The sequence below is a fragment of the Pseudonaja textilis genome, chromosome 8, assembly GCF_049901715.1.
Source record: "Pseudonaja textilis isolate UNSWEBS1 chromosome 8, rPseTex1.2, whole genome shotgun sequence".
Taxonomy (NCBI): Eukaryota; Metazoa; Chordata; class Lepidosauria; order Squamata; family Elapidae; genus Pseudonaja; species Pseudonaja textilis.
The window spans coordinates 3,193,458-3,220,249 of record NC_141997.1 but is presented as its reverse complement, the minus strand read 5'-3'; the positions used below and the strand labels follow the sequence as shown (position 1 = coordinate 3,220,249).

The window sequence follows — 26,792 nt, the reverse complement described above, 5'->3', positions numbered from 1 at the left end:
CATCAACTCTGGAATGAGCGGCAAGGGATAACTATTTCTCAGCGTGATGGCGTTTAACCTGCGGTAGTCGCAGCATAAGTGCAACTCCCCCGTCTTCTTTTACACAAAAAGGATGGGAGCAGAAAGAGGAGACTACGATGGTCTGATAAATCCCCGGGCCAAGTTCTTATCCAGAAAATCTCGAAGAGCAGCCAATTCGGGCTCAGACATGGAATATAGACGACCCTTGGGCAGTGGGGCATCAGGTAGAAGGTCCATGGGACAGTCATAGGCTCGATGCAGTGGTAACTGATCTGCCTCCTTCTCACTGAAAACATCGGAGAAGTCCGATAGCTCCGGTGGTATGGTAACAGTGGGGGTGATGATGTCCTGGCCAGCGCAGATATGTCTCAGATGATCCACGCACTGGAGACTTGAGAAGGAAATGACGTTCTGCGCCCAAGCCACCAAAGGATCGTGCAATCGTAGCCAGGACATGCCAAGAACCAGAGGGAGATGGAGGCCCGAGGTGATATAAAAACTAATCGCCTCCTCGTGGTCTCCAATAACCAAACGCAACAGCTATGTGGCAAAATGAATGGGCCCAGACCTAAGCTCACGCCCATCAACGGTTTCCACCTTGATGGGTGGTTCCACAGCAATCAAAGGGACATCAAAGTGAGTTGCGAAGGCCCGGTTCATAAAACTAGTAGTAGCCCCTGAGTCCACCAACGCAACCACAGAAATCCCTTCCTTCCGGGACTGTAGGAAAACCTGTGTGTCCAACAGTAAATGTCGGGGAGGACCAGAGTTCACCTCAGCTACTTTGGGTGGTGGTGTGATACGTGCCCGACTTAGGGTTTCCCCGAGGTCGGGCCTACCCCGTTTCCCGATGGCCCAGGATTAGACTCTGGCACTGGTCTTCGTGTCCCCCTCCATTTACAAGAACTGGCAAAATGTCCCGGCCCACCACAATAAAGGCATAAGCCTCCCTGGAATCTTCGCGAGCGTTCTTGCGCTGTCAACTGAGGGCGGAGTGCACCCAACTCCATTGGCTCCTCAGTCCTGGTCACGGTATTATGGGATACCAAGGGCACAGGTTGTACTGGAGGTTGCAGCCGTGAGAGGGAGGGCGGTTCCGGAACTGAGTGTCTGGTCTTGTGCCTTTGAAGCTGGGCGTCAATGCGCAACATTGTATTACCAGTGCATCCAGGGTTAGGGCTGGCTCCACGTGCACCAGCTCCTCTTGGATTTCATCTGCCAATCCATCTTGAAATGCGTCCATATGGGCTGCCTCATTCCAAGCAGAGTCCATGCAGAGCAGACGAAACTCTGCAATAAACTCTTGCAAAGGGTGTTTCCCCTGATGAATGTCCTTCAAACGTCTGGCCACAGTTTGACTCTTTATGGGGTTCTCATACATGGCAGGTAATTGTTGCTGGAAACCCTGGTAGTCATTTAATAAAGGGCTATCTTGTGCCAGCAGAGGAGTAGCCCATCTAACAGCCGGACCTGACAAAGGCTGATAATAAACCCCACCCTAGCATGGTCATCAGGAAAATCTGCGGGCCGTAAGGACATGAATAGTTGGCACTGTCCCATAAACGCCGGGAACATATCAGTCTATCCCGAGAATTTATCCGGCACAGATACCGGGCATTTCCTAAGGGGAGGAGCTGGGGGAGCAACAGGAGCCTGCAACTGCATAACATGATTAACCAACTGAGTTACCTGATGTTGTAAGACCTGGTTATTCTGCAAAAGTTGGTCAATCTGTTGCTGCTGCTGCTCTACCAGTTGCTTTAGTTGTGTTTGGTCCATCTTGGTTATAAGATGGAGTAAAGGTTTGAAGCAAAAATGTTCTGTCTCACCTGTATCCACAGGTGAGAATTCAAAGTTCCAAAGTTCAAATGCTCAAACAGACAAACCCAGACATGGCAGAGTTAACTGCTTCTGTTTACACAGTCCTTGGCAGTCTTCAAGGAATCTGTCTGGCAAGTCCTAGCTAACCATAAATCAAGATGCTGCAGCCGAGAGAGTCAGATGCATTCTCCAAACCAAAAGACACTTTGCTTCGAACAAGGATTAAGAGCTAGCACGCTTCTTTATATCCCCTGAAGGGGTGTGTCAGTCTCTCTAATTAATCTCTGGCTTGACGTTTCTTTTCAAATTGTGATTGATGTTTCAATCTTTTTCTAGTCCTAACATCAAGCCAACATCCATCAGTCTCGTCATCACTCAAAGCCTCTGGCACGTTCTATGGATCAGCTGCTGACACCTGAGGTATGAATGAAGTGGAAGGTTCTGGAGATGATTGTGTCTCCGACACTCTCTCATCCTCCTCATCACTCACCCCTGTGTCCTCTGATACATCAGACTCCAAACTCACAGCAGGCTCAAACCTTCTGTCTTCAGATGCATCAGATTCAAAACTCACAGCAGGCTCAACCCTTCCAGTCACAACACCCCTACAAGTCTGGGAAAATTTCTGATAAGAGAAATAAACATTTATCTGGAGGACTGCAGTGATACCTATTGTTCTATAATTATCTACTTTATGATTACTGGAGATTCAACTATGAGAGCAAGGAAGATATTTAATTAAACCAACTTTTGAATGTGAAGATATATGATTAAGTTTATAGAATGGACTGAAGGAGATATTTGGAAAGCTTCCTGGACTATCTAAATGGAATTGATTGAATAATCCTTCTTGGGATATAAAGAACTATGATTATTGTACTTTCTGAGGAACAACATTAGGCTTGAATATATTGGTTTTGGACTATTGAGTAAGTGGGACTTACTAAAATAAGACAAGATGCCCCATCAGGGGGAAATGAGTGAAATTTTAAAAGAAATGGCATTGATGTTCCAAAGCATTAATGACACTATGACAAAGAATCACAGATAGATAAAGAACTTATTGCATGGCATAAATGGGAAAATAGAACATACCCTACAGGTGACAATGAATGAAGATCAAAAAGTCCAGGAAAGAAAGGAGACAACAGAAAGAATGGAGGAAAAGATAGCACAGACAAAGCAAATAAAGCAAGATGACAAGAAGGAGAAGTCAATAAAGATAATAACTGATGAAATAAAACAAGGGAAAAGTACTTTAAGAGAGAATAGGAGGCAGCATAGGAGGAGAAATGGGAGAAATATTTAGACTGAATAGTAATGACATAGATGTAGATAGATCCAAAGATTCAAGAGTGTATGGGAGGCAAGCTAAAAAGCAAATAAGAATTAAAGTATTAAGGGACTTCCAATGGTGAGGTCCCGGTGGAGCGGAGCAGGAGAGCAATCTCTGCAATTCTGTATCTGAATTTTTGTGCTTGGAAGCTTTCAGAGGCATTGTGAAGCTTGGAGAGACACACGAATTAGAAGGGGAAGCCTAGGAGCAGACTGGAGGAAAGCAACCTCCCGCTATGATGAGGGAAAGCCCTTTGAATCCGGCATGAAAGAAACCCAGCATTTACAGCGAGTCCGAAGCTGTGACAGCCAGCTGCGATCGGGAAGCAGGAAAGTGGATCAACACAACACATCAGAAGAAGAACAGCAGACTGGGACAGTTTTCGAGAGGTGAGAGAAGAGAGTCCTGTGAAAGACTTTGACAGAGGGAATCTCTGGAGAGAGTGAATACAGCGGCTAATTAGTGGGGGATAGCGGAGCGAAAGGAAAGGAGGAAACAGAACACTTTGACAGCTGAGAGAGAGCGCCGCAGAAGAAAAGATCGAGACTCTGTGAATAAAAACTAAAAATTTCTACGATTTGGATTGATTACTAGCAGAGCAGAAAAGAGACATTGGAGAGAACAATTGGAACTTTAATGGAGAACTGTAGTTGAATGGAGAGTGGAACCATTTTGATAGAAAGCTGTGACTGTGCAGTTTGAGAGTGGAAGTGACTAAGTAGTTAAAGATGACTGAGGAAACAGGAAATGAGGAAAGTAATGTGACGATGTGCAGAAGAAAGGGAAAAGAAGAAGGAAGGAAGAAGAAGAAAGCTGAATAATTTCTAAGTATTTAAATTCAAAAGTGTACATTGAAAATATATATATAACTGGTTGCTTGCAAGAAGAATTAATTTATGTATCCTATTTCATAGATTGCTACTTTCTTTATAACTGCTATACCCTATATATCCTTTATATCTTTCCACAATTTGATACTTTGGATAACAACTAATTAATCAATTGATGTATAACTAGTTAATGGCTATATATTGATTCATAGACTTAATTGAACTATAAGAAAGTTATAAGATATAGTATATAAGAAAGAAAACAATCAAACACATATTTATCTATATTTATTGAATTATATATGTTTACTATATAAGCTATTATATTTAAAATTATACTTAATTAATTTGTTAAAAGGATTAAATAAGATTAGAAAATTAAGAGGGTTACAGACTATCATAGATTATAAACAATAACGATATTTAGTTTTACATTGTTGTATAAATACATACATACATACATACATACATACATACATATGTGGATCTTTGGTTGTTCGGGTTTTCTCCCGCGTAAGATTCGAAATATCTAGGCAACGTTTCGATGAAGTCTCATTCATCATCTTCAGGCTTCTGTCTTCGGCTCTTGCTTCTCAGAGTGATGTGAGATTGCAGCTGCTTCTTCCTTTTAACTGCTAGTGGGTGTGGGACTTGATTGGGTGGGGGCTTGGCTGTGTTCTGATTGGGTGGGGGTGTGTTCTCATTGGTAGGGGGTTTGGCTGTGTTCTGATTGGTTGGGGGGTTGGCCGTGTTCTGATTGGTTGGAGGCGTGTTCTGTTCAGGTGGGGGCTTGGTTGTGCTCAGGTTAGTCTTAGTTGCTGGGGGATTTGAGTTGGTGAGCTGTGATCTTGCTGTTTGGCTTCGAGTTCGTGGTCGTGCTGCATCTTCATAGTGGGTGTCGGTTTGCTTCATGTATGGCTCGGAGGGGTTTGAAGTGGGTAGTGATGCAGCTGCAGTGCAGCTTCTGGTCCATGGTCGTGTCTTATCTTCTGAGTGGGTGTGAGTCTGTTTTCTACATGGAAGTGTGGTGGTGGCATCTTGTGTGGCTCTCATGGGTGTGGGTCTGGTGTCATTCTTCATGTTAGGTACTGTCTGTTCATGAGGGCGGGTTTCCAAATGGCTGGAAGGCGGGAGGTGTCATCTCGTTTGTTCATGCTGTGTGGCGTTTTTCTATCTCTATGGCTTCTCTGATTATTCTGCTGTTGAAGTGTTCGGTTTGGGCGATAGTTCTGGTATTTTTAAAGTCAATTTCATGTCCTGTGGCTTTGAGGTGTTGGACCAGGGAAGAGGTCGTTTCTTCTTTTTTGATTGAGTTCTTATGTTCTTCAATGCGTGCACTTATTCTTCTGTTAGTTTGTCCAATGTATGTGGTAGGGCAGGCAGTGCAGGGGATTTCGTATACTCCTTGGTTTTCTAATTCGATTTTGTCTTTGGGGTTTCTTAGGATGGTGGATATTTTTCTGTTTGTGCAGAATGCTGTTTTAATGTTGTGTTTTTGGAGGATCTTGCTGATTTTGTCTGTAGTGCCTTTTATATACGGGAGGAGGGCTTTGCCATTTTCTTGTTCTCTGTCTTGGATTTTGGTTGGGGTTTCTTTTTGGATTAGGTGGGTAATCTTCTTTCTTTGGAATCCATTGGCTGTAAGTACATTGGTGAGAGTGTGTAGTTCGGTTTTTTGGTGTTGTTCATTGGCTAAGCATTTTGTTCTGGAGATGAGTGTCTTGGCTACGGAATTGATCTGTGCTGGGTGGTGGTGTGAGAGTGCATGTAGATAGCGATTTGTATGAGTTTTCTTCTGGTAGATGGTGTGTCCTAGGGAGCCATTGGATCTTTTGTATACCAAGACATCTAGGAAGGGAAGTTGATTGTTGGCTTCTGTTTCCATGGTGAATTGTATTTTGGGGTGTAGGCTGTTGAGGTGTGTGAGGAAGTTGTTCAGTTTTTCTTTCCCGTGTGGCCAGATTATGAAGGTGTCATCTACGTATCTGAGCCAGAGTTTGGGTTTGTGGTCGTATTTTTCTAGAGCTTGTGTTTCAAAGTGTTCCATGTAGAGGTTTGCGATGACAGGTGAGAGGGGTGATCCCATGGGTGCTCCTTCTATTTGTTTGTATTTTTGTCCATTGTACGTGAAGTATGTATTGGATAGGCAGTGGTTGGTCAAATCTAGGATGTGCTTGGGGGGGTTGTATTTGTTTTGGATGGCTGTCAAGTCTTCTTTTATTGGCACTTGGGTGAAGAGGGATATGACATCGAAGCTTACTAGTAGGTCGCTGGGTTGTAAGTTTTGTTCCTTTATGATCTCGATGAACTGGAATGAGTTTCTTACGTGTGAGTTGATGGATTCTGCATAGGGTTGTAGTTGTTTAGCGAGAAATTTGGCCAGGTTTTGTAGAGGTGAGCCTATGGAGCTGACTATTGGTCTGAGTGGGGTTCCTTCTTTGTGTATCTTGGGGAGACAATAAAGCTTTGGGCATCTGGATGATTTCTCTCTGGGTATGATTCTTTGCTGGATTTCTTCACTGATGGGGGAGGCTTTTATTTTGGATTTGGTAGTTTTTTCTAGGTAGGTGGTGGGGTCTGTCTTTAGGGGTTTGTATGTGGGGTCTTGGAGTAGGTTGGTTAGCTTGGTTTGGTAGTCAGATGTGTTCATAACCACTGTCGCGTTGCCCTTGTCTGCTGGTAGGATTATTATGCTGGTGTCTTCTTTCAGGTTAAATAGTGCAGTTTGTTCTTCTTTGGATAAGTTGCTTTTGGGTGGTTTGCTAGTGCAGAGGATGTTGGTGATTTCGAGTCTGATTTTGTTAGCATCATCAGGGTTGGTTTTGGTCAGGCTGGTTTCAACTCCGCATATGATGGTTTCTGTGGGGATGTGTTTGGGAGCGACAGCAAAGTTGAATCCTTTTGAAAGGACCTTGGTTTCAGCTTCAGTGAGGATCTTGTCTGAGATGTTGTGCACTGTTTGTTTCATGTGTGGCTGTGTGGGGGGGGAGGAGTTGGTTTCTGGCATTGTTGTAGTTTCCTGAGTTTGTTGGTGTGTGTGTCTGTCTTGAGGGTGGTCTGTGTTTCGGCTCTCCAGACAGCGAGTTGTTTGGATTTGTCCCAAAGTAGAGGGTGAATCTTGTTGCTGAGTCTGAGGTGGAATGTGAGGAGATCTTTGTTGATTTGGTCTAGGAGAAACCTTTTTGTGTGAAGTTCATTTCTAATTAGGGCCAATTCTGTTCTTTTTAGGATGCGTTTGGTGGCTGCTGTGTTGGTGTGGAATTTCAATTGGAAGCTTGTGGGAATTAAATTTTGATCTCGACAGTTGCATAGGAATGCAAGGTCACATAAAATGGAAGCTCTTTGGACTTCAAGTTTTTCATAAGTCCTGGTCAGATGGTGGGTTTCCTCCCCGTAGAGGTGCAATATTTGTTTTCTGAGGTTCTCGTGTGCATAAAATTAAGGCGAGACATTATTAAATATATTAGACCTTGTAGAGATAAACTGAAGGGATTAGAATAAGATAAAAGGGAAGAGATAAACATAGAAAATGCAGAAGGGAGTTGATACAATGGATGATAATATTGAAAGACTTTCTTAAGAAAATAGGTAGATTTGGGAAGCCTAAGATGTCCACCACAACAACTACTGCTAAGATTGGGGAGAAAACAACATCCAACCCAACATCAACAATAACATCACCAGCAGGACAATGTTCGATAGAGGGCATGCTGAATCCTGAGAAGGCGAGTCAGGTATCAAATATGCAAACAATTCAAATGGCATTAACAACAATACAAGAATTGTTGGTGAGAAACCAAGCAGACTTTAAAACTGAAATGGGGGAAATGAAAGGTAAAATATGGAAACTAGATGACAAGCTAAGTACAAACAGTAGTAAAGACAGAACATAAAATGAAAGCAGTAGAGGCAAAGGTCGAACAAACAGATAAGAAAGTAGAATCAATAGAACAGAAATTAATGGGAGAGAACAGGAAATTAGAAGAGGCATTTGCATATTTGGAGATGGAAAAGACTGATTTCTTCCTCAGATTTCAGAATGTAACAGAAGAAAGGGGGGAGGACTTGCCCAAATTAATGGCAGATCTCATAGCAGAAGTGTTACAAAAAGAGGGTCAAGAGGGTCAAAGGGAAATCGACGAGGTATATAGAATACATAGCAACAATACAAGACGTTTTAAACTTCCAAGAGAGGTTCATATATGATTCTCAAAGAAACAACTGAGAGGTGAGATATACAAAGTGACAAGAGATGAACCGCTAATATTTAAGGGAACAGAAATTGTAACATTGAAACAAATTCCAAGAAGAATAAGGGAACATAGAAAGAAATACAGATTCCTGGCTGCCCAACTGAATAAGAATAACATCCTGTTCAAATGGCTCATCCCAGAGGGAATGTTAATATCATGGCAGGATAAAAAAAATAAAATAGACAGTATAGAAAAAGTGAGGGAATTTTTTTGAACTGTATGTGGTGTCAGGAGAAGACCAAAACAGCAAAGAGGAAGTGGAAAGTAGGAGCCAAGAAGATCGGGTGGAGGAAAGAGAAACAGAACAAGAGGAAAGAGAAGGAGAAGAGAAGGCGTAAGAACAAGACACCAAATGAGAGCAAACAAGCTTCAATAAGAAACAATTACAGAGTAAGATGGTGGAACAAATCAAATTGATTTCCATTAACACCAAGAGTTTAAATTCACAAATTAAGAGGAAAAAAAACGATAACTAAACTACAGATATTGAACTTAGATATTATATACCTTCAAGAAACACATATCCAGAAACATCAAAGTAAACTGTTAGAAACACCAAAGTTAGGAGATTTAAACGTATCACTAGCCCAACAAAAAAAGAGGAGGATAGCAATATATATTAGGAAACATTTACAAGCAAAACAGGTAGGATTTTGATGTTAGAAGTTTATATAAATTATAAGAAAATGTTATTGACAGTGATATATGTGCCGAATGAGAAACAAGAAAAATTTTATACCAAGCTATACAGAAAATTAGTAGAACAGGAATATGAGAGCATATGCCAGCTAGGTGATTTCAGTGCAATAGCAAATTTAGGAAAAGATTACAATAATGAAAATCCAGGGGAAAAAAGGAAAAAGAAAACATTTACCAAAAGTATTCTATCAAATGGTGGACGAATTAGGATTAAAAGATATATGGAGAGAAAGAAATACAGTCAAAAATCAGTATACTTACTATTCAGCATCACACACATCATGGTCAAGATTGGATATGTTATGGACAAATGGGGAAATCGAACGTAATATAAAAGAAATAAAAATTGAATCTAACACATGGGCGGACCATAATCCTATTAAAATAATTTGGAAAGGATTGAAAAAGAACAGAAGATGGATGCTAAACAAGGAGATCCTAAAAGAAAAAGAATGTGTTAAGATGATGGAAAATCGGAGTTCTTTCTGAAGGAAAACAAAAAACAACAAACATCAACTCCAAACCTATGGGACACAACTAAAGCATACATCAGGGGCCTAGCAATTTCATAAAATACACGTATATACAAGGGAAAAAAAGCAGAACAATCTAAACTACTAGATACTCTTAAGGAGTTAGAAAAAACACTAGAAAAAAACACTACATAATAAGACAGCAAATAAGGAGAGGATAATGATTAGACATAAACTGAATATGTTAGCACAAGATGAATGGTTACAGGGCATGAAAAAGATAAAACAGAATTATTTTGAACACACGAATAAGCCAGGAAGGTGGCTAGCCTATAGACTTAAGAAAGAAAAAGAAAAAAGAGCAATCCAACAATTGAAGGATGCTGATGGTATGCTACAACATCAAACTGAAAAGAAAAAACATATTGTTAAAAGGTTTTTTGAGGAATTATAGAGTAGGGAAGATGTACCAGAGGGAAATATCCAACATTACTTAGAAGGAAAAGGGCTACCTATGATCCCAGAAGAGGATAAAGAAGAGATAAACAGGGAAGTAACATTAAGAGAACTGCAAGAGGCAATCCTGAAACAGAAAAACAATAAGACACCGGGACTGGATGGTCTCCCAGGGGAACTGGAGAAAATGCTCCAAGAAAAAATAGAAATGCAATTATTAGAACTCTATAATGAGGTACTCATGACAGCAAAATTACCTAAGTCATGTGGGGGGACATACATAGTACTGATCCCAAAAGAAGATTTGGACCATCAATTAATTCAAAATTATAGGCCCATATCCCTTTTAAATGTTGATTATAAAATATTTATGTCCTTAATAGCAGAAAGATTGGAAAAAACCCTGAATCAGATCATTCATAGCAACCAAAATGGATTCTTACCGAATAGACAAATTAAAAATAATACCAGAATGGTATTGAATTTAATAGAATATTATGAAGCAAACCCAGGAAAACAATTGGCAATGGTCTTCCTTGATGCGCAAAAGGCATTTGACAATGTTAATTGGCAGTTCATAATACAACAATTAAAAAGCATGCAATTTGGCAATAAATTTATTAAATTTATTTCGACAATTTATATGACACAGACGGCCAGTGTAATAATGAACAGTGACAGAACGGAAACATTCAAGATCAATAAGGGAGTAAGGCAGGGATGCCCACTGTCACCCTTTCTCTTTATTCTTACCTTAGAAAACTTATTGGAAAACGTTAGGAAAAATGTAGAAATCAAAGGGGCTTTAATTAAAAAGGAGCATTATAAGGTACAGGCATTTGCCTATGATATAGTATTTTTTCTGAAAGATCCAGAGGATATGGGAGTAAAATTAATAAAGGAAATAGAGGAATTTGGCAAGGTCGCAGGCCTTAAGATTAATAAAAACAAAACAAAATTATTGACTAAAAATTTAAAAGATAAACAAACAAAAAAAGAATTAGAAGGAAAATTGGGAATGCAAAGTGTGAAAAAGATAAAATATTTAGGCATTTGGTTAACAGCAAGATGCTCTTCAATCAAAAAGATAACTATGACAAATTAATAATACAAATCAAAAAAGAATTGGAAATGTGGGGGAAATTACAACTATCATTACTGGGGAAAATTGCAGCAATTAAAATGTCTACCCTACCAAAAATGCTATATCTTTTTCAAACTGTACCAATAAGATTGGATAAAAACTTTTTTAGAGAATTAGATCGAATAATAAGTAAATTTGTTTGGGATGGGAAAAAGGGGTAAAAATGAAATTGTTACAGGACAAAAGAGAAAGGGGTGGCTTTGGACTCCCTGACTGGGAAATGTATTATCAGGCTGCAGCTATGGTATGGATTAAAGATTGCATCAACCTGGAAAATAAAAGAGTATTGTCGATAGAGGGTCACGACTTGCAGAGAGGGTGGCATAGTTTCCTATGGGATGGGAAATGTAAACAGCATGCATATTTTCAGAGACACATGATTAAAGATTCATTAATTCGGACATGGAACAAGATTAAAAAGAATCATTATACTAAAATACCAAACTGGTTGTCAGCTATGGAAGCACAAATCTACTCAAATGCAATGGATCTGGGAAAAAGAGGAATTACAAAGACCTATTAGACACACAAGGAAGATTAAAAATGAGACAATTACAGCAACAAAATATAAAGATAGATTGGTGGCCATACATGCAAATTCAGGTGAGATACCAGAAGGACAAAGAACAATTTGGTTTCTGCATGGAAAAGCATCAGTTAGATATAATTCTACAAGAAATGGAAAAGAAAATGATTTCAAGAATATATAACTTTCTACTAGATTTTAAAATGGAAGAGGAGGTGGTCAAAGAGACGATGGTGGTATGGGCAAAAAATGTTGGCCACAATATAGACCTGGAAAATTGGGAGAGAATGTGGGGATCAAATTACAAACTAATTACATCCACAGCATACAAGGAAAATCAATACAAAATGTTCTACAGATGGCACCTTTCCCTTGCTAGATTGGCAAAAATGTTTAACTCAGATCCCAATTGTTGGAAATGTGGCAAATGTTTCATATGCACAATTCTGGAAGGACAAAAGGGTTCCACCAGAAGGCATGGTTATAAAAAAAATAATAGATTGTATAGAGATGGACAGGCTAACGATGAAAATAAAAGACAGAGAAGATTCAATTTATTATCGGGCCGGGAATGCCTGGTATGAGTGGTTTAGAAATAAAAAGAAAATAAAATGGCAATTAGGAAAAGAATGAGGGAATATGTAAATATGTAAATATACCATGGAGAAGATTGATATGTAAGGATAAAAGATATTGATTTATAGTAAGAGTAAAAGGTAATGGTAAAGTAATAAGTAAATACATATACTGGAAAATGTGAGGAGATGCAAAAGATGTTAATAACAATGATGTTGATAACAATGTATAAAGTTTTGTTTTTAAAATTTGGAAACTTAATAAAATTTATTTTAAAAAAGAATTAAAGTATTAAAACAAACAAGAGGTGATGGATAGAAAGGAAATATCTTTTAATATAATTATGATTAAAAACTAGAATAAAGGTAGAAATAAGAATAACACTTTTATATAAAACAATAGTTAGATGGAAAGATTAGAGGTCAAAAGATGATATTATTATGTATGTTTAAAAAATATGGTGAATGGCACTAGAATGGCACACTGAATAACTAAATAATGAAAAGTTATATCTCAATATAAACATGTGTATTAACACTAGGATTAGTAATGGTGGCCTGAATAGAAGCTAGATTAGAGGCAGAAATAAGAAATAGGCGGAATATTAGCATACACATCTTTTATATAATAGAATAAAAGCAATAATTAGATGAAAAGATTAGAGGTTGAAAGATAGCATTATCATGCATGCACAAATAATATTGTGATTGGCATTAGAATGGCACATTGAAACTCTGAATAACTATTTTAAAACAAACGTGTGTATTAACACTAGATTACATAAGTTTGACTAATGTAACAAATATTATTAACATTATTATTTGCGGCTTTGCTCCACATTAGGAGGGCTTCTCATTGAGTCCAATGCATCAAGAAAGAGACCAAGCCGGTTCAGTCTTGGATGAGCAGCCCCGAACACGCGCTCAGGGAAGCTCTTTTATTGAACACACATTGTTAAACGTCACAAAAGAGAAAGTTCAGTCTACTTTACATGTTAAAAGAGTGGGGGATCTCAGTGGATACATTGTAGCGCCCAATCACAGTGCTTAAGGGATACAAAGTAATCAATCCGCGCCTGCAGTCCAGCCAGTAGCCCAAGGTGGGCAGCATCCTTTTGTTCCTGATACCTGCTTTCAGCCTACGTGAGGTCTTGCAGGTATCGAAACTCCTTTGCCTACGTGAGGCTTGGCATATATCAAAACTCCTTTGCCTACGTGAGGCTTTGGCATATGCCCAGGCTGTTAGATGTGGATTCGCTGCTGCATCTCCTCTGTTTTAGTTTTACGCAGAGGGATTTCTTCTGGTTCTTCGCTATAGTCCATACAGAAGCCTGTGCGCATGTTCTCATCGGGGTCCTCTGAGGGTATAGCTTTGTACAGAGATTCTTTTTCCCAGAGGGCATTGACCTGTGCAATGGCGCGTTTTTCTGCTAGCAGTGACAGACTATTGGAGATGGTGCGAACAAAGATTGGTAATATACATGGAAGAATGACACACCCAGCAGCAATAATACCTATGAGCGCTACTATAGCTTGTAATCCTGGCAGTTTTGGGAGCCAGGAGCCAAAGATATTTTTGAGGTCCATACCTCGCCATACTTGATCCGGATTGTAGGTTAATTGTCGCATCTCAGTAGTTAACTGCGCTACGACTTTGCCAACCTTGTCAATTTGAAGACAGCAATTTGTGAGATTAAACCTTCCACATAACCCCCTTCCTTGGCTAATAAATAATCCAAAGCCAAGCGATTTTGGTAGACAGCTGTGTGTAATTTGTCTGTAGCAGTTGCAAGAGTGTTTAGAGCCTTATCTATTCGTTGACCTGCTAAATCTAAGGCAGCTTGCAAACGAATGATTCTATTAAGCATATATATGGGGGTCCTGTACCCATAAGACCCGTCTTGGGCCCAAGTAGCCATGCCATAGGTGCAGACGATTTTTTCTGAGGTCCAGGTGTCCCCTGTGTATTCTGATTGGCAGGGGAAGCCTGCAAAAGCATTGTCGGCTTCCCTTTTTTTGTGAGACAACATGTCATAAACAGGGATGCCTAGTTCCTGCTTCACTGAGATTGGAAGGAGGAAGAAGGAAGGTCTTATCCATCCCAATACACATGACCCTTGCCAATCTGCTGGGAGGGATGGGTAGGCTAGGTTGCCGCAGATCCAATACATGTCATTGGGTGCAGTCCAGTTCTGGGAGGATGAAGTGTCCCTGAGATAAGGGAGGAGGGTTGTGTTGAATTTTGTGGGTGTGGTAGTAGCATTATCAGGTGCTGTCCAATTCCGGTAGGAGATGTCCCACGTACCTAAACAAAGGAGATGTCCTCCGGAATGGACCCGTTCGGGAGAAGCAGTTTCTACCGATTAGATTGGTAGTAATTGTCCAGATAAGGGGTCGGGGGCAGTTCTGGCTGTTATGTTTCCTATAGAAGACATGTTGTTGAACAGTGATGGCGAGGCTTCTAAGGCTTGCCATGGCCACTGTTCTCCTGTGGTGGTTCCCCCGCAGACAAAGAAATTGGTTATTGCAAGTTGTTTTGCAATTTTTTCTGCCATGTCCATGAATAGGTTTTTTGCTATTATGCTGGTATCAGGGGCTTTATCTAACTTTCTTAAATTATTATACACCGACCAGCCTAATGATGTTTCCTTACCCTCATATATCACTTCTGTTTTTATAGTAATGTAGGTGTTTGGGTCTGCTCCTATGCCATCGATCCCTATACCATAGGTATCCATGGCGGGGTGTTGTCTGGAGATAGTGATCTCTACCTTGTCCTTGGTAGACCCTGATACTCGTTTAAAATGTGACAGATGATTGCAGCCTGAGTACCCTCCCCCAGTGTAATCACAGACACAAGACCAACCCGAGCATTCAATGGAGCCCCCGCAAGGGATCCAATGATTAGGGTTTCCTACAGCCCAATTGATGGGCGTGGGACACAAATACTTATGATCATGAGCATATTTGGTTTTCCAATCATCTGACCCACAAGGATATCCCCCTGGTTTGGAACAAGCAATGCAAACATCAAAAGTTAAGACAATTGGGTCAGTACCATCCTTAAGCACAGTGGTGTGATTTAGGTAGTAAAGTTTTCCCTCCCCTTCAGGATCGGCTCTGCCAGAGGCTTTTGGAAGTCTGGCCCACAAAGTAACATTGAGGCGAACAGCCGTCTTGGGGTCATAGCAAATAGTTTTTGAGTTCATTTTGCATAACTGATACATAGTCCCGTTATTCTGGCAAGTTTTCCCAGTAGAAAGGCATCTCTGTGGTTGCTGGGTATGGTAAATGAGAGTCAGTCGAGTGAAGCCTGCTTGTGTGGTTTTGGTCAAGCAGGGGGTGCAGTCATCTGGTTTGGTGGGTTTTTGTGATCTTTTAATCCTATGCAGCAAAGGGGGGTTCTGAATATGAGTGTCAGGCTGATTCATGAATTGTCTATGATGATGATGAGGTGAGCGAGGTCTGAGGATTGTCCAGGAGCTGTAGGTGTTGCGCGTAGAATCATGGAGGCGTTGACCTGAACAATAGTAGGTGGTTGCAGTAGGATGGGATATGAGGAGTGTAGCTTGAGGGGGTTGTTCAAAGGTGTTGACCCGGAAAGAGGCATTGCTGGAGATGTAGGACCATGGCTGAGGAAGCGTTGACCATCTGAGATAAGGGGAAAAATGTCCCAGGATGCAGTGCAGGTCAGCAGGAGGGGGTGTCTGGCGTGAAGTATGTTACTCTGGATGGAATGGAAACTTTGGAGGCGTGTGCAGCAAGGAGGAAGAGGAGGAGGAGGAGGGTCAGCGAAGCAGCAGGGCAGATCATGTTGATATGTCTGCAGCTGGTGGTTTTGCTACCTTGGGGTGGTATGGTCTGACGTGCCGTCCAGGAACCCACAGGACACGATCTGGAAGCTGGATAGCTGCGTAGCCGCGACCCCAGGTGAGGAGATCAGCAGGACCCTTCCAAGCAGGGTCTGGCAGTTGGCAGTAGTATACCTGTGGTTTGGGAGAATCAGGAGAGGGGGGGGAGGAAAAGTGTCGCTCCGCTGCTGTTGTAGCAGGGGTGCCAGAGAGATTGAGGAAATTAAGCGTATAAAGGCAAAGATTAAGGGTGTTTTGCATCGCCGGGAGGCCAAGGGGTTTTTTCCCTTTGGTCAGATGTCGTTCTAGCGCTGTCTTTAAAGTTAAATTGGCTCTCTCTGCCAGGGCTTGTCCCTGGCTGTTGTAAGGGATCCCAAATTTGTGGGTGACCTGCCACTTAGAGCAAAATTCTGACATAGCCGCACTAATGTATGCAGGACCATTGTCTGTTTTTATTTCGTTTGGGCATCCCAACGATGCAAAGATGCGAATGCAGTGGTTAATGACATGTTTAGAGGCTTCTCCTCTCTGCGGGGTTGCCATTATGAACCCTGAATAAGTATCAATTGTGACATGCAGGTACTTCCAGGGGGCAAATGGAGGAAACTGAGTAACGGATTTACTCCTAAGGGGATGGAATTGGCTTGCTGACTGCAGGTGGGGCATTGCTGTCTGATGGCTGAGGCTTCTGCCATGGTAAGGTTAAAATGTTTCATGAGGGCTTTGGCATTTTGATGAAAGTAAGAATGGCTTTCCCAGGGAGTTAGGGTGTGCGTGGTCATAATACCTGCAGCCGCTTGATCAGCCACGTCATTGCCTTCCTGGAGAATTCCTGGGAAAGGCTGGTGGCTGCGAATGTGGGCTACAAAGAGAGGGTGTTGTTGTTGCGCAACAAGCTGTTGCAGTGTAACAAAAAGAGAGAGAAGGTTCTTGTCAATAGCGGGAGAGAGGTAAGAGTCGTGGATGGTACAGACTATTTGGGTAACATACAGGCTGTCCAAGATCAAGTTGAGGGGTTCGCTGAAATTTTGGAGGACTAGTATGGTTGCAGCAAGCTCAGCCCTTTGTGGTGAAGTCTGCACAGGGATGGTTTTGGTGTGCCATGCTCCATTCTTTTGCCAAGCGCATGCCCCTCATTCCCTGCTGCCATCAGCAAATATAGTCAGGGCACTGACCAAAGGTTGTTTGCTGATGGGAGAGGAGAAGGAGATGGGTATGGTTCGAATGATCTGAAAACGTGGGTCAGCGGGTGGGTGGCAGGAGACTAGCCCAGGCCAGTCAGATAAGGCCAACTGAAGCTCCTGGGAGTTTTGGAATAGAGGTTCCCAAATTTGCAGCGAGAAGGGGATAAAAAGTGTGGAGACATCTATCCCCATGAGTGCTTTTGTGCAGCTCCTGCCCTTTACGATTAATTGAGCCAATTGAGCTGGTTTGGAAGTGATGGAGCATCGGGGCGTGTGGGAGAGATGGATCCACTCTAAGATGTGGAGCTTTTGGTCCTTTTGGGTCACTGCCGCAGTCATGAGCCTTGGGGTGGCTAGAATGACCATATCTAGAGGAGTATTGGCAGCGGCCCTATCCACCCATATTCTACGTATGTTCTCTTCTATATGGGTCAGCGCTTGAAGCTGAGGTTACTGCAAGGATATTTTGTCAGCGGGCCCTTTTCCCCAAGTAAGGGCTTCGAACAGCGGAGAAAGAGTGTCAGTGGTTAGTGACAGGAAAGGTCGGGCCCAATTAATGGTGCCCAGATATTGTTGAAGCTGAACCAGGGTAGGTTGAGGAGGCAGAGAGAGTGAGGGGAGTGAAGGATAGGCAGTAGTTGAGAGCATTTTATAGCCTAGATATGCATAGGGAGTCAGCACTTGTACCTTTTCAGGCGCTATGTGCAAGCCTCCCTTTGCAAGGATGGCTTTCAGGAAAGAGAACGAAGCAAACACTGTACCTGGGGGTCCAGGAGCAGCAACAAGGATGTCATCCATGTAATGATACACCAGAAATTGTGGATAGGCAGAACGATAGGGTAACAGGACCTTATTTACATAGTGCTGACACATGGTGGGGCTGTTGAGCATGCCCTGAGGTAGGACTTTCCATTGAAAGCGAGAGGAGGGAGAGGAGTTATTCAAGCGAGGCAGAGTAAAGGCGAACAAAGCGCGGTCAAGTTCATGCAGTGGGATAGAAAAAAAACAATCCTTTAGGTCAACAACCATGAGATCAAATTTTTCAGGGATGATATTGGGATTTGGCAGACCACATTGTAACACCCCCATTGGTTTTATAATCATGTTCAAGGCCCTCAAATCCTGTAAGAGCCTCCATTTCCCTGATTTTTTCCTTACAACAAAAATGGGGGTGTTGTATGGGCTGACAGATGGTTCAACATGCCCTTTGACAATTTGGTCCTGGACAAGTGATTGCAAGGCTTCTAATTTGTCTATAGTGAGGGGCCAATGATCCACCCAAACAGGCTCTGTGGTTTTTAGTTGCAGCCGCAGTGGGGTTTCAGTGGAGGATGCCATTAGTCTATGATGAGTTTTGCATTAAGTTGAGACATGAGATCACGGCCCCACAGGTTAGTGTGTAGTGGAAGCACCAAGGGTTGGAGGTAGGCAGTGTGAGAGACGTCAGATGAACTCACCAGTAGCCAGTGTTTGCTACAGTAGGCGTGCTGAACTCCTCCCACTCCCCGAACGGCCGGGGCAGTTTCCAGGGGCCAATCGTCCGGCCACTCAGCCGTTCGGATGACACTAACGTCAGCTCCAGTATCTAAGAGACCCGAAAAGACCTTATCATTGATTGTGAATTGTAATACAGGCCTGGCTCGTTCCATAGATTGATGGACAGCGAATGCCCAGGCATCTTCAGTTTTAACAGGTACTGGAACAGCAGTTGCCACTAGTTCTCCCTTGCTAAATTTTGTGGGAGTATTTCCAATTACCGCTATGGCAACTGAGGAAAAGTCATCGGAATCTCTCAGAAATGGAGATGCAATAATTCCTTTTGCCATGAGGTCCCAGATGGAATAAATTATGAGGGGCGTCATGGCAGGAGGGATGGTTTTCAGACACGTGGGGAGAAAGTACACAGTGCCTGGGATGTCAATTTCCATATCTTCGGAAGCAACTAATTGGAAAGATATGGTGTCAGCCTTTGGAGTGGGGCTGGCTGACTGCCCCCCCTCTAGTTTCCCTGCGGTTGGGGGGTGCTGCTGCGACACTGGTTTGCCCAGTGGTACCCTTTTTTGCACCTTGGGCAAATTGTTTTTGGCTTGTTGTTGTTTTGTGGATTGTCCCTAGCCCTACATTGTGCTTTGAAGTGGCCTGGTTTCCCACAATTGAAGCAATTCCCAGCCGGCCTGTTTTGAGAATTTGCTTTCTGCAGGGCCATTGCCAGGTGTTCCATATTGTAGGAAACAGTCCCCACGATTCTGCAAGTCTTTAGATAGTCCGAGAGGGAAGCACCCCCTCGGGCAGCCAGAGGCTGCAGAATCCTTTTGCAATCCTCATTTGCATTCTCAAAGGCTAATTTCAACAGAAGCTCTCTGCGGGCCTCTCCATTTGAAATTTGCCTCTGGACAGCCTTTTGGAGCTCCTCTATGAATTCAGCATAAGGCTGATGTGATCCCTGGGTAATTTTGGAAAAGGGAGCCTATGGCCCCAGAGGCAGGATCATCGACCTTATCAAGGGCTTTGATAGCAATGATGCTGACAAGGGCGAGAACTCGCTGTGGGATCGTTGTCTGGGATGTTAAGTCAGCTAATCGGCCCATGCCAAAAATTTGATCTGCTTTTGAGCCATGATCGTGAGCAACTTTCTCAGCTTCGGCACAAAAGTCTGATTCCCACACAACGTACTGCGGTCCTGTCAGTATCATTCGGTCTTTCCAATCTTGGGGTAGCATAAAAAAGGAGGTGCTGATGGTGTTAATGAGACCTCTGACATACGGTGCCTGAATGCCATACATGGCCACAGCTTGTTTTAAATCTCTAATTAATTTCATGGATAAGGGTTCAAGCCTAGGCACCATATTCCCAGCTCCATCCCCCACATATTCTATGGGGCAGAGGGAAAGCTCCTCTAGGGTAAGAGAGCCCTCCTTGCGCCCCTGTGCCATGGCTTGTGCAACTGCTCCCATGGGTGTCTGATCCCCGCAGGATTTAATTTAGGAGGAACCGAGGGTTCAGGAGGTGTGGGGAAGAGGCTTCCAGTGGGAGAGCGTCTTTGGTTTTGGTCTCAGCAGCATAGGGAGGGGACCTCCCACGGGGGGGTGCCAGCATTAGTCAGCGCTGAGCTGTGAACTTTTAAACATTCCATAATTATCCGCCAGGTGGTTAAAATCTTTGGCGGAGCCCTGGGAGTATCATGAAAAAAGTCACCCAAACGTTGCCATGTGGAGACTTTTAAGGACCCCTTTTCCGGATAAGCCGGACACTGCGTGTGGATATACTTTAAAAGGGCTATGAGGTCCTTTTTAGTTGGAGCCAGGAGCGTTTTGCCCTGACTCCTAAGAATCAAAATTGAGCTCTTCGTTAATTCCCTTAATTCTTGCAGATGCACCATCTGCACTTTAGAGAATTTCCCGCCCATACTCACCTGAAGGGAGGATTTTCTCCTGGGAAGGGATCCATGACACTAGACGGCGTCCCTGGGTTGCAACTGGCTCGTCCGGCCGGGTGAGATGGGAGGTCGAAGGCGGGCGGGTCTGCTTCTTTTCAGCAGATCACGTCGGGGTCACCAGATGCGGCTTTGCTCCGCATTAGGAGGGCTTCTCATTGAGTCCAATGCATCAAGAAAGAGACCAAGCCAGTTCAGTCTTGGATGAGCAGCCCTGAACACGCGCTCAGGGAAGCTCTTTTATTGAACACACATTGTTAAATGTCACAAAAGAGAACGTTCAGTCTACTTTACATGTTAAAAGAGTGGGGGGTCTCAGTGGATACATTGTAGCGCCCAATCACAGTGCTTAAGGGATACAAAGTAATCAAACCGCGCCTGCAGTCCAGCCAGTAGCCCAAGGTGGGCAGCATCCTTTTGTTCCTGATACCTGCTTTCAGCCTATGTGAGGTCTTGCAGGTATCGGAACTCCTTTGCCTACGTGAGGCTTGGCATATATCAAAACTCCTTTGCCTATGTGAGGCTTTGGCATATGCCCAGGCTGTTAGATGTGGATTTGCTGCTGCAATTATTGCTCTTTGTATCAAAATAAATGATACCCAGATGCTGTTGTGGTTAGTCAGCAGCAGGTGCGAGGAGAGCAAGGACTGTGATGAGGAGCCAGGAACATCAGGGAGTGGACTGCCGCCTTCAGAGATTGTGGGGGCTGGCAGCAGTGATGAGAAGGTTCCCGAGGAGCCTGTAGCAAGTGCACGTGCACAAAGGATTACTCGGAGGAAAGAACAATTACAGCAGCACAGGCAACTCGGGAGTAAGGCTGCAAGATAATGGCCCCTCCCTCAAGAGGATAAAAGCCAGGTTTGAAAAAGTGTTCTTTGCAGAAGGCAAAGAAGCTCTGAAGCTCAGCTTGTGGACATCTTTGTTCGTGTTTGTAGAATCTTGTAAATTAGTTCTTATCTCTGGGTTTTTGTCAACATTGACAAACAACTAGGCAAGGCTCTTTCTTGTCAGAGCTAATTAGTGGAAAGCAGCCTTTTATCTGTAAAGGAACAGAATTAATCCTTAAAAGGTGAGGACTGCTGCCTTTGTCTGTGTTTGCTCTTTGGGAACCCGGTTGGGTCAGAACAGATGCCACCCTGTTCATGTATTGATGTTGATGTATATTTAAAAATAAAAATAAAAAAGATATTTAAAAAGATAACCACAGTATACAGTAAGCACCCCTCTCCTAGATGCGGGCCTGTGCACCGCTGAGGTTGGCAGCTTGGCAGTTCGATTCCAGTGAGTGAACAAACTGCACATGGACAAGAAAGGAGCCTTCCCCAAATGTTTATCAGCATTTGGGTGTCCTGCAGGTAAAGATAACACCGCCCAAAAAAATTCCTTTCACAGAGGCAGCCAGCCACCTCGGAGATCCCTGGCCAACATGTGACATGTGTTAAATAAATAAATAAATAAATAAACAAACAAACAAACTCTTCTTCTTCCTTTCAACACATTGTGTGGAGAAAAATGTTTCTCTCTGACTTCATGAAAAAGGGCCAGATGTTTCATTAAATCTGAAGGCTCCTACTTAAAGTTCAGTAGAGAGATGGCTCCTCCATAGCAAAAGCATTGGAAAAAAATAAGGGATGGATATCCAAATCAGGGATTGAATCTAGTATGTCCTCTAATTTTTCAGCAACCTGTTCAAAAACTGCAAGCTAGAAGTTGAAGACTGAAGGAAAACAATAAATAAACCATGTCCTGGTTTCTGACTTCTAATTCACCACCCTTTCTGCCAGTGTCATATAACTCCATGGTTGGAGAAGACTTTGTCTTATCTTGATACTGTGAATGAAATTGTACAAAACTTAAAGTACAGAAATATCATGTGCATCTGCTCAGGATATGTTAGTTTCATGGGAGCCTTGAATGAATCATATATTCAAATATGACTATTCTGAATCCAAATACTTTGTAATTTAAGTACAGCAAATGAGAAGAGTTTATGAAAGAAGAAACGAAGAAGAAACAACTGTGAGAAAATTTCACTTGCAGATCTTAATGAAAGGTGCATTTCATTTGCTGTATTGGCAACTATAAGTAAAATGCCAGTCCAGGCTAATCCAAGCTGGTATGGGGCAAATAAAAAAAAACTTTGAATCCAATTTCATGGAGGAATATAAGAATGTTGAGAGAGGAGTGGGGGAACACTGGTATAATTCTAAATTTATTATTCTATAAACAAATTAATCTATTCTTTTTTACCATTCAAATTTGGTGAGGAGATGGAAGATGCATTAAAAAATGGAATAAGTTATTCCAAAAATATCTGTAAATTGCATGCCTCTCTATGAAATAAACTAATTAGCAATGCCACTACACCCGAATACAGTATAAATATTTGTAGTAATTTAGTAGTGGTATCATATGGAGGAACCTAACATGGAAAAAAGTGAGATTTTTTGCAAATGTGCCCATGAGGTGCGTAAAATGAAAACCCACATTGTTGGGGGCAATATGCTAACTCTGTAAAATTGCTTAGAGTGGGCTGTGAAGCACTATAAAGCGGTATATAAGTCTAAGTGCTATTGCTATAAGTATGAAAACTCTACTAACAAAAGAGAGTATTTGTAGCTCAGGGTTGAACAGGTTTCTTGGTGTCCTATGGACTTGGTTATTTTCTTGCAGACATTTCATTACCTAACTAGACTACAGGTGAAACTTGAAAAATTAGACTATTGTGCAAAAGTTCATTTATTTCAGTAATGCAACTTAAACGGTGAACATAATATATGAGATAGACTCATTACATGCAAAGCAAGATAGTTCAAGCCGTGATTTGTCATTATTGAGATGATTATGGCTTACAGCTCATGAAAACCCCAAATCCACAATCTCAGAAAATTAGAATATTGTGAAAAGGTTCAATATTCCAGGCTCAAAGTATCCCACTCTAATCAGCTAATTAAGCCATAACACCTGCAAAGAGTTCCTGAGCCTTTAAATGGTTTCTCAGTCTGGTTCAGTAGAAAGCACAATCATGGGAAAGATTGCTGACCTGACACTTGTGCAGAAAACCATCATTGACACCCTCCATAAGGAGGGAAAGCCTCAAAAGGTAATTGCAAAATAAGTTGGATGTTCCCAAAGTGCTGTATCAAAGCACATTAATAGAAAGTTATGTGGAAGGGAAAAGTGTGGAAGAAAAAGGTGCACAAGCAGCAGGGATGACTGCAGCCTGGAGAGGATTGTCAGGAAAAGGTCATTCAAAAGTGTTGGGGACTTTCACAAGGAGTGGACTGAGGGCTGGAGTCATTGCATCAAGAGCCACCACACACAGATGGATCCTGGACATGGGCTTCAAATGTCGTATTCCTCTTGTCAAGCCACTCCTAAACAACAAACAATGTCAGAAGCGTCTTACCTGGGCTAATGAAAAACAGAATTGGTCTGTTGTTCAGTGGTCCAAAGTCCTCTTTTCTGATGAGAGAAACTTTTGCATCTCATTTGGAAACCAAGGACCCAGAGTCTGGAGGAAGAATGGAGAGGCACACACTGCAAGATGCTTGAAGCCCAGGGTGAAGTTTCCACAGTCTGTGTGGATTTGGGAAGCCATGTCATCTGCTGGTGTTGGTCCACTGTGCTTCATTAAGTCCAGGGTCAACACAGCCATCTACCAGGAGATTTTGGAGCTTTATGGGGATGCTGACTTCATTTTCCAGTAGGACTTGGCACCTGCCCACACTGCCAAAAGCATCAAAACCTGGTTCAATGACCATGGGATTACTGTGCTTGATTGGCCAGCAAACTCGCCTGATCTGAACCCCATAGAGAATCTATGGGGCATTGCCAAGAGAAAGATGAGAGACATGAGACCGAACAATGTAGAAGAGCTGAAGGCTGCTATTGAAGCATCCTGGTCTTCCATAACACCTCAGCAGTGCCACAGGCTGATAGCTGCCATGCCATGCCTCATTGAGGCAGTAATTGCTGAAAAAGGGGCCCAAACCAAGTACTGAGCACATATGCATGCTTGTACTTTCAGAGGTCCGATATTGTTCTATGTACAATCCTTGTTTTATTGATTGCATGTAATATTCTAATTTTCTGAGATTGTGGATTTTGGATTTTCATGAGCTTTAAGCCATAATCATCTCAATTATGACACATCATGGCTTGAACTATCTTTCTTTGCATGTAATGAGTCTATCTCGTATATTAGGTTCACCTTTTAAGTTGCATTACTGAAATAAATGAACTTTTGTACGATATTCTAATTTTTCAAGTTTCACCTGTATATCATCAATGCTAAAAAGAGTGAATGATTAGGCTGATGTTTACTATCTTATTGTTTATCTGAGCTGGTAGTTTCTTAATTGGGGTATTGTTTACTACTTCATTGTTAACTATGGTCAATTAATTGTGGTCAGCTATTGATATTCTGGACGTCAGTAATAAAATTCAGACAGTTGCTATCCTCAGATCCTTTTGGAGAGAAGTGTATATAGCTGTTTCGTAATTCAAGTTTTGACTTGGCAGCAAATGCAGTAAGAGTAAACTTATTTCTTATACACATACTCTGTTGTAGATTCCAAAAGTTCATCCCTGGATACATTGTCACACTGAGGTTTAAGATTCCTTCCTGAGACTTGCCTGAGAATATGCAGACAAATATACTGATATTTCTGTCTAAGAAAATGGGGAGAAATTATCACAAGGTTATCTAAATGTCATCTGTCCAAACCTATACATTTGCATAATAAATGCAAACTAGATAATTAAAGTCAGCAATCTGTCTCCTTATCCCCAAGGTCTCAGTAATTGAAATCGGTACAATGTAAGGAAAGCAAAGTTCTCAAGTTTTAATATTGTAACCGAAGGTGGGGCATAGAGGGAAAAAATATTTAGACTTGAAAAAACATCATCTTGTGGGTTCAGAAAGTTAGAAACAGAGATAATATAGAAATTAAAAAGAAATAAATTACATCCATGTAATTCAACTTTCTGAAAAATCATATGATCTCAATTGTTATATTCAGACTAGATTTAGATAAGGCATGCTAAACTTTTCAAAAGATGTCTCCAGTGGTGGGATTCAATTGGTGTTATTACTGGTTCAGTGATTATGTTTTGTGCTTATATGTGTGCTTCGTACATGCATGTGTAAGAAAACCCTTCAGCTGTGCCTCCCAGACAGTTGAAAAGTGCTGCGTGCAGGTGCACAGTGTTTGGAAACCCACCTTTCCCCTGCTTTTTCAACCTCAGCTGTGCCGCGCAAGGCAGCTGAGGTTGAAAAAGCAGGAAATAAAGGACCAGTAAGAGCCCGGGTGGGTGAGTGGACCAAACAGCAGCAAACACAGAACTGGTTCGCTATCTGCTGCTCTTCAGAGTAGTACCTGGAGTACCTGGGAACTACCAGAGGATTGGAAAAGAGCTGATTTGATTCCCATCTTCAAAAAAAGGTGGGGGGCGGGAAACAGACCCAGGAAACTACAGACCAATCAGCCTAACATCAATACCTGGGAACATACTGGAAAAGATAATAAAAAACAGATCTGCCAAAATCTAGAAATGAGTAAAGTAATAACTAGAAGTCAGCATGGATTTGCTAAAAACAGATCATGCCAGACCAATCTTATTTCATTCTTCAACATAGTGACTAAATTAGTGGACCAGTGAAATACTGTGGACATAATATACTTCGACTTCAACAAGGGATTTGACAAAGTAGACCACAACCTACGTCTTGCTAAGCTAGAAAAAAGTGGGATAGATAGCATCACCACCAGATAGATTCATAACTGGCTGACAAACCGTCTTCAACAAGTAATGCTTAATGGGTCTATGTCTACATGGAGGGAAGTAAGCAGTGGGATACCACAAAGTTCCGTCTTAGGCCCAGTACCCTTCAATATCTTAGATGAGGGAATGGAAGGGGAACTTACCAAATCTGCAGATGATACTAAGCTGGCAGAAATAGCTATCACCCTAGAAGATAGGCTCAAGATTCAGATGGATCTTGACAGACTTGAACACTGGGCCCTATCTAACAAAATTAAATACAATGTTGAGAAAAGTAAAGTCTTTCACTTAGGCAAGAAAAACCAAAAGTACACATAGACTGGGTGAAACCAGGCTTAAAAGCAGTAACTGTGAGAGGGATCTTGGAGTCTTAGTGGACAATCAGCTAAATATGATCCAAGAG

At 42.0% G+C, this 26,792-nt stretch overlaps 2 protein-coding genes across 2 annotated transcripts in view; both read left to right on the top strand.

Annotated features, from left to right (window-relative positions):
• IL1RAPL1 (interleukin 1 receptor accessory protein like 1) overlaps positions 1–26,792 on the top strand; it is a 1,645,997-nt gene that overhangs the window by 869,649 nt on the left and 749,556 nt on the right. The window lies entirely within an intron of this gene.
• Positions 3,443–26,792, top strand: part of LOC148125093 (uncharacterized) — a 33,077-nt gene continuing 9,727 nt past the window's right edge. The window contains exon 1 of the mRNA XM_087938143.1: positions 3,443–3,567. Coding sequence (XP_087794269.1) covers positions 3,443–3,567 — 125 coding nt within the window. The remainder of the gene's footprint in view (positions 3,568–26,792) is intronic.